Source organism: Microtus pennsylvanicus, chromosome 22 (genome assembly GCF_037038515.1).
Source record: "Microtus pennsylvanicus isolate mMicPen1 chromosome 22, mMicPen1.hap1, whole genome shotgun sequence".
Taxonomy (NCBI): Eukaryota; Metazoa; Chordata; class Mammalia; order Rodentia; family Cricetidae; genus Microtus; species Microtus pennsylvanicus.
The window spans coordinates 34,246,191-34,255,060 of NC_134600.1; the positions used below are offsets into that span (position 1 = coordinate 34,246,191).

At 49.0% G+C, this 8,870-nt stretch overlaps 1 protein-coding gene across 2 annotated transcripts in view; it reads right to left on the reverse strand.

Annotated features, from left to right (window-relative positions):
* The window catches only part of Ptpn12 (protein tyrosine phosphatase non-receptor type 12), a 59,405-nt gene extending 51,372 nt beyond the window's left edge, over positions 1–8,033 (reverse strand). Inside the window, exon 1 of one of the 2 annotated variants that reach the window (XM_075956425.1) lies at positions 7,849–8,033. In XM_075956425.1, coding sequence (XP_075812540.1) covers positions 7,849–7,947 — 99 coding nt within the window. In that variant the 5' untranslated portion in view covers positions 7,948–8,033. The remainder of the gene's footprint in view (positions 1–7,848) is intronic. The other variant, XM_075956426.1, reaches the window with a different exon arrangement.
* Positions 8,034–8,870: the final 837 nt, after the last annotated feature.

An 8,870-nucleotide genomic window follows, 5' to 3' on the forward strand; every position in this document is an offset into this window, starting at 1 on the left:
AACATTTTTTTTTTTTTTGGTTTTTCGAGACAGGGTTTCTTTGTGGCTTTGGAGCCTGTCCTGGAACTTGCTCTGTAGACCAGGCTGGTCTCGAACTCACAGAGATCCGCCTGCCTCTGCCTCCTGAGTGCTGGGATTAAAGGTGTGCGCCACCACACCCAGCCTTAAAATTTTAATTTTTTTCATCTTCAAAATTCCAGTCTGTAAGAGGCAAACTTACGATTTCTAAGAGGGTAAGAAGTATGCCCAACAGTACACCACAGATATGCAAGATTTCATTTATTTGATAAGAGCATTCAAGGATGAGAAATAACATTTCAGAAAGAAGAACCACAAACCACCAAGCACAGAGAGGTACTGGGAGACTCTGAGGAGGCTTTGGAAGGTCAAGCCTCTAAGCTAGGAGAGAGCTTTGGAGACAAAGCTCAGTAGTGTGTGCCCTGAAGGCCCTTGCTTCAGTCCCTGGAGAGGAAGAGGAGAGGGGAAAGCGAAAAAAGGGCGAGGAAGGGTGAGGAAGGGTGAGAAGGAGAGAGGAGGAAATGAGGGTGGAGAGGTGATAAACGAATCATGCTTCCAGTGGGTCTTACAGAGGCGTACTGAAAGAAACCATACAACCGGGATTTTACTAGCATGGTTCCCTTTAGTGTAAAGATGCCAATTTTGGGAAAGTGAGTATGATCTATGGGATGGACTGAATGAGAAAGAAACTAGAGGCAAGGAGATGGCAAGCGCTACTTTGTAATTACTTCCCAAACACCCACCGGCTCACCCAAGATCACAGCGACGTGGTCACCTAGATTTTATTAATTAAATTCAAAACCAGAAGCTTAAATTGGGTGTTTACTAAAAAGTACATTGTTTACGGGGTGTGCCCCACCTAGATGAGCCTGGATATCTAAGTATTCTAAGCAGCACTCAGAGAAACAGAGGACAGAATTATTCAGGTTTTTGCACAAGAAACTGTAAATAACAAACCACACTTTAAAAAATTTAAAGGCATTCTTTTTAAACTAGAGAAAAAATTACTGATCCATTTCTGTGAATGTCAGTCAGTGTGGACACACGTGAACGTAGGTGCCTGTGGAATTCACAGGAGGGTCCTTGGGAACTGGATTTATTAGACAGCTGTGAGACAACAGGTGTGGTGCTGGGAACTGAACCTGGTCATCTCTAAGAGCAGCACGAGCTCCCTCTCCACACATGTATGTGTGTATGCACGCCACAGTGCTCGAGTGGAGGTCAGCTCTGTCCTTTCCACCATGTGCACTCACAGGGTTGAGCACAGGTCCTGAGGTTAGCAGCCAAGAGCCTTTCCCCACAGAGCCATCTCCCCGACAATTCTGTATTCTCTCCCGGCCATTGCTCAAAGTACTACCACACTGTGTAACCTGGCAGTGCATAGGAGAGGGGAAAACAGCTCTCATGGTCGTCTAAGACTATAATGGACTTTGAAGAATTCGCCTGATAAATAAATCTTTGTCTTAATAGCAGTAAGCCTGGCTACAATTTCTACTGTTCAATGGGCAGCAATGCTTATCCTACAGACAAGGCATAGGGGAAGATCAAGAATGAAGTGCTGTCTCTTGTCTAGGAGACGTTTCAGCTGAAGTTAGTCGGAAATGTAAATGTTTATAAGCTTAAGGAAATGTGTTTAATGTATGAAAAATTAAATTTATCGGAATGTTAATGTCTATTTCATCTAAATTTCAAATACTGAAAAAAAGCCAGTTATATTCTAAAAGTATAATTACCTAGAAATCATCTAGGAAATTAACAGGTTAAGCAAATTTTTAGTGCACTGTATCAAAGATCTGGGAAATTAAAAGGTTCACCGCCACTTTTGGAATTTAAAATTTAAGTATGTCTGGCTGAATACAGAGGAAGGGCAAGAAAGCAATAATTAAATTAGTGACACTAAGCATTGAGATTAGCTCAATTTTAGGATATTTAATTATAATATTAAAATATTTCCTATCTCTGGTTTTCAAAAACCAGTTACATATACAAAATTCTTCAAGCTAACTCAAGATGCTATTTCACACTTGCAAAGACAACAACAATCAGAAAGAGACAGCAAAACTGGACACCACATATGTTCCATCAGTATGTGGGTGTTAGAAGAAACTCAACCAGCTCAACAATCCCGACAGTTCTCAGCTGAGTATCTACAGAACTGAGAACATGCACCCACACAGTCACACCCGCTCAGAGCAGCACTGCTATCCCAGTGGCCATAGGGGGACAGACCAATGAATGGAGAACATGGATTCTCCACATACAAGATTATAATTCAGTCACTAAAAAAAGTACTATCAGTCCACACTGCAACATGAATGAAGCCTGCAAACGTCAGCCTAGGGTAGCGGCAAACTGTAATCCCAGCCCTGGGAAGGAAGACTGAAGCCAGCCAGCGCCCGGCCAACAAGGACCACACAGCAATATCCTAACTCAAAGAAACCAAATCACCAAAAGCAGAACAAAGCAGGTGAAACAAAACATTATGGGAAGACAGTCATAAAACAGACACTCCAATTCTATTTACACCGACTGTCCGGTCAGGTAAACGCCCCGAGACAGAAGGGGACTCCTGAAGGCTGTGACCAGGAGTGACCGCGAAATCGCTCTGTATTGATTGTGACGATGGCCGTCCCACTCTGTGACTACACTAAAAACTATCAACTGCATACTCTGAATAAACTTAATGGTTGGCAAGTCTATCGCTATAAAGCTACTGCTAACTTTAATAGAGTCTGAAGTCTAAGATCTCCGCACACCTTTATTCTCCTCCCTTTTCAAATACAAGCACCAAATCTCAAGATTTCAGGGTTTTACCTACGTGTACTTAAAAGAAAATAAATGCATAGATAATAAATAGTAGGAAAACATTCTCTCTCAAAGCCTGGGTCTTTTTGTAGATTCTACCATCTAGTTTCAAAACGTTAAAATATGTGGAAGAAAACTATACCTACATCTCACCTATCTTCTCTTTAAACCGTTTAATCTGGTCTCTTCCATACTCTAGTCCCAAACTGCTTTTTCTAGAGAGCAGAACCCCTCTCACCCAACCCTCCCCTACCAGTCCCACTAGCACTGTGATCGGAGTCTAGTACAGCTCCCTTCTCACATCCTTCCCTTCCTCGGGTCCCCCCATTCTGACCACCCCTTCCCAGGAACATTCCCAAACACTTCCCCAAAGCTGGCCACTCTATCTGCCGTCAACCTCTTCCTCACACTCCTATGATTCCCGCCTCCTTAAGCCCACCCTGGGAATAACAGTGAGCTCCCCATGCATACAGGACACTGCACAGGCATTTAGCATGTCCCAAACTAAATTCACCTTCTGCTCTGGAACTTTTCCTACGATCTTGTTTGATCAGTACTACTTATTTCTTCTTTATCCACTGTACCAAATGGTACCTTATAGCTTGATTACATCCCCAGCTAGAAATCTTTGCGTTATAATACTATGTTCATACCTAGTAAATCATTGAGACATCTCTCTCTTCTTCCTCCACCCCCAGTCTAGTATTTAGGCCTAGTTTTGAGCTCCAGGACCCTCAGCCTTCTGAGTGCTGGGACCACGAGTAGGTACCACCACACTAGGCTCGTCAATCCTCACCAAATCTGTTCAGATCAAGCCCTTCCTGCCAAGTAACTACCTTTGTTAAAACATTCCACGGTCCTCCAGAGTCTATTTTCTCTGAGTGAGATAAGGCTCACAGAATCTCAGAGAGCAGGCTGAGGAGGTGTGGTGTGGGGGGAGAGGAAGGAAAGCCACAGGAATGCTAAGCTAGCACATTCGCTGTTCTTGGTAATCTCACTTTCCCCGTGGCTCTAAAAGGTATTTCAACCTACAGCCTTCCACATACACCCCAAACTGCAAACTCATTTAACATACTAAGGTTTTTCTGGAGCATTTTTTGTTTCATTTTGTTAACTCAACTGCATGGTTTTCCAATGAGAATTTGTTGATGACAACTTAGTGTTACAATGTCAGAAGGCTGAATATGCCTGCAGGAGATGCAAGGGGAATCGTGTACAATCACCATTATGACCTTACAGAAAATATAAATATTCAATACAGTAAGATCCCTCATGAGGTGGTAACCTCTTCTCACAGCCCAAACCCTACCTACCTGTCTCAGACATCACCTTTTGTCTGCACTATAGACCGGCTCTCTAGTCCTCAGTGCATGGTTCAGGCAACTCCAGGGATGTTTACGGAGTAAAACCTGACTCTGCAGACTCCACTAAGGGCACCGGGTGCTCCTCTGGGCATCAGGTATACACACGGTACACTAGCATACACATAGGCAAAATACCCATACATATGAATAACTCACTCAGATAAATAAAACCCTTAGAAAACCTGTCATTCACCAGTGAGCACCACCATCTCAGTCTAACAGCTGAGAGTAAAGATGAAGTCCGGACCTGTCACCAGCTATTTAACAACACCAGCATGTCGGGACTCACGTGCCTGGCACCGTCTGCACAGTCTTGGTGCCCATGCAAGGCCAAGAACAAACCAAACGACGGTGAATTCCTTCTTTCCTCTGTCCACCTTGCAGACAAGGTCTCACTCTCATATAAACTAGGCTTGTCTGAAACCCCCAACCTTCCTGCCTCAGCTCCTGACTGCTAGGACCACTACGTGCCTGTTGAGGTAGAAATCTTTCTATCAGGAGTAATCAAGAAATTCACGCCAGGCGTGATGGCAAGTATTCCTGGCACTTGAGGGGTAGGGGCTAGAGAATCCAGAGTTCAAGGTCAGCCTTTACGCAGGCAGCAAGTTCAAAGCTAGTCTAGGCTCTGTGAGATCTAGACTCAAAAACACCAGGAAGAAACGAAAAGAATTCCAAATCAAACAAGATACAATTTCTAAACCATTAAATAAAATCAAGATAATTACAATATATATACATGCAAACCTTACTGGCACGTCTTTTTAAAGTTGTAAATATGTATTCTCTGATCTAGTCCACTTCCTGTAAAGAGATATTAGGCAATAAACAATGTAGATGCTTTATTCATGTTAAAGCATTTAATAGAAATTACAACAGACTAAACATTTGACTACAAGCAATTGGTAAACCATAGTCACACTGTGACAGAGTCACTTAAATTATTGCTAGAAAGTAGCTGTAATTAATAAAAGACACCAAAAATCTGAGTTTAAAAAAACCCAAAGACAAGAATATAACACAGGTATGGAAGGCTCATATCTCAATCTCATAATTAATATTGGGAGGCAGGGATCAGTTCAAGGGCAGCCTGGGTCACAGTGAGCTCAGTTCCCTGTCCCTCAAGGGAAAAAAAATTCCCCAACTACCTAAAAGGCCTGTGTACTTATTGTGACATAGACATTACAAACAAACACAGGGAGAATGATGGAAACAGTCACAGTATGAATGACCAATCCACTTTCCCAAGCACAAGCATCACCATTACTGATTACTACTGTTAATAGTATTCTAAAATTTCCAATATTGAAACTATATTGCTTTATAATGGAACAGCTGCTATAGTCGTCTCTTTTAAGATTCAGCTCTACAATGTTAAAATTTTAAAATGGAGTTTTTAATCCACATCAGGAGATAAGAATAACAAGTCAGAGTTTATCAGGATCATCTTTGGTTCTCTTTCCGTAACAGAAGATAGTTCCTTTCCAGCCTTCTAGTTCAGGGGAAAAAGAGAGCCAACCACCAAAAGTCTTAATTATAGCTGTTGCTTATCAAGTCAGGAAATAAAAAAAAAGCAAGCACTATAAAAGAATAGCTTTAGTCATCAAATCTCTAATGTAGAATTACCTAGCTACTTTGGTATTGTAGAAGAATGGGAACGGATCTGATCCTTGTGAAATGACACCTCCAACAGAAATCCCTGACTCACCTCCAAAGCAAGAAGCCCAAGGCTAAATCCCCGGTCTAGAAGTCTAGAAGTTCAAGGACTGGGCACCTGTCTGAGCGGCCTGCGTTCCCAAACAATGCTCCTTGACAGAGCTATCCAGAAACAGCCAAGGAGCAGCCAGGGACCACTTAGCCCTTCCATAACCAAGAAAGGCTGAAACCATTATTTTTAAACAAATACATAAAGTAAGCTGTTTTCTTCTACTTTCCTACGGAGTGGTAAAAAGGGGACTCATCTAATTTCGTAAATGACATTCAAAAGAAACTAACACAATCAAAGTTCTTGATGGTAGGAAGGGAAAATTACACTTTAACCTTTATAGATTAAAAGTCCCTTCCCCAAAACAGTACCTAAATAACAGAAAATGTTTAAAATAAAGGATCTACGTTTCTCAGTCTTCACCATACACTAAATAAAACCTTGCTCCTACTTTCTATTTTTACACATCTGAGAGGTGGAAATCACAAAACTCCACAATGCCATGAACACTGTGCCAACTAACACTAAAGTCTCATTAGACAGAAATCTCTTTAAAATATGAAAGCCTTCTGTACTATAAAAGTCACTTCGTCTGCACTTTTAAATAAAAACTCGCCAACGTTTCGGACCCACTCATTTTTATAGACCTCAACCTTGTACGGCCCTTCATAACCAAATTTCAGGTTGAGATGAGTATTATGAGAAGCGCACCTTGTCCGGGAGCACATTTTTTTCCCTAGCTCATTTCCCAGCCCCCGCTAAGGAGCGAAGGACTTCCCAAGTCCCATTTCCTTTTCCATTCCCCAGACCTCCAGGGTTTCCAACGCCCCAGTCTTGCGCAACATCCGTAGGAGCAGCAGCCGCAACCACGGCCTCGTAAGCCGGGAAACAACCCTTAGAGGGAACATTGTCCAGCAGAAAAAGAAAAGGAGCAGGGAGGGGGCAATGTAGGAAGTCGGCTGCTGGTCTCACGCCTTCGGAATGGGCACCCCCCAATTACGTACCTAGAGCAATTTCACCTACTGGATTTTAACCCTCGCCCCGACTCAAGCCTGCCTACACAAGCAGAGTGCGGAAAGGGGGGGGCGGAAAAGGGGGGACGGGAAGGTTATCTCCCAGTTCAGGGCTTCAGCCCATATAGTCGCCTCCACCCCACCAGGACTATTGTTCCCAAGTTCCCCACCCCCACCCCGGATAGGAAGTGATAGTCACATCCCCTCCGGCCCCGGCAATATCCCCTAGGGTCCCGAGTGAGCTTCCTCCACGATAACCCCCATCCACCCCGACACCCCCACCCCACCCCACCCCACCCCCGCCAAACCTAAAGTCACGCCGGCCTCACAGACCGTCTTAACCCCGGGTCTCAGAAAAAGAAACCGGACGGGACCAACGGAGATCAGGTAGAGCACGAGATTCCGTACGGACAACCCTTTGGCAAGCGGTGATAATCACCGTGAACTCGGAGCCGGCGTCGTCCCACCGTCCCCTCGGACCCAGGCCGGCAGCAGCAAAGGGACTCGGCGAGTGAACGCCAACACCGCCCTCGCTCCCCGCTCCGCCGGCCGCGGCCCGACGGCTCGCCCCGACCCTCCCCGGAGGGGCAGGCGGGGACGGCGGGCGTGGGCAGGCGATCCCGCACCCCAGCCGCCGCCGCCGCCCGGACGCCCGCCCGCCCGGCCGGCCGGGGAGACAATAGGGAGTAGCGGGCGGCGGGGCCGGAGAGGGCTGGGCCGGGCGGCCGCTCCCTCGGCTCCCGGGCAGCGGAGAACCGAGGCCACGGTGGGGCGGTGGCGACCTCGCCTCCCGCAAGCTCGCTGGCCGCTGGGCGCGCGCCCCGCACACAAAGCGCTGGCGCAGCCCCGGCCCGGGCCGACTCGGTGGAGAGGCGAGGGGAGCTCCGGGGGGGCCGGCGACCGACACACGAGGGTGGCGGCGGCGGCGGCTCGGACGGACACTCACCATGAAGTCCCGGGCGAAGTTGTCCTCCCCATTGTGGTCCGGACTCTTCATGGCCTGCACCCGCTGGATGAACCTCCTCAGGATCTCCACTTGCTCCATCCTCCCGCCGCCTTCCCCCCGCCGGCCGCCCGCGCGCCGCAGCGCCCGCTCGGTCTTCCCCAGCTCGCTCCGGCCCGGCCCGCCCTCCCCGCCTCCCTCTCCGCCCGCCCGCCGCGCCGAGGCGGCTGCGGCTGCGGCGGCACCGGCCGGGCTTCCCGGCGCAACTTGAAAGAGCGGCGCGGCTTCCCTCGGTCCCGGCGAGCGGCGGGCTAGCGCCGGCCCCGGCCCCCAGCCGGCCCCATCCTCCTTCCCCGCCCTCCTCCGTCCGAGCCGCCGCCGCCTCAGGAACACGGCTCTCCGCTCGCCCTGCCCCCTTCCCGGTTCTTCCTTTTCCCCCCCACCCCCCGCCCGCAGCCGCAGCCGCCTCTCCCCGCGGGCGCGCCCCCGCCGCCACCCAGACGCGCGGGCCCGAGCGGCGGCCCCGCCCCACGAGCGACGAACCAGACACCGCCTCTTGCCTGCCGGGCCCGCCCCCCGCCCGCTCTGAGTGGCTGGGAGCCGCTTCCGGGGCGGGGCGTGTCCCTCCTGCGCTCTCTCTGCGGTGAGCTTGGCTTTCGGCTGGGCCGCCGGCGTCTGGGAGCGGGACCGAGCCGACTGGGTCAGACCGTAAACTTCAGACGGGACCTGCGCGTATCCCGTCTCTGCCCCCCGGGAAGGAAGGCGACTCCCAGAATGCCTTAGCGCTCGCTCCCGCCGGCCGCCGGCCGGGACTCCCGAGACCCCGCCTGCCGGGAGTGCCCGGAGCCGGGTGGACAGAGGGATGCTGGGAATTGTAGTACAGTCGCAGCCACCTTCGCCGCCCGTAGGCGCTCTCCTTACTAAACGCTTGGTGAAGGGCACCCCGGGCTTTGGCACTTCGGCTAGGAGAAGCCAATCTTTCTTGAATGGAAGGGCGTGCTCTTTGCAAATCCATTTAACCCCAG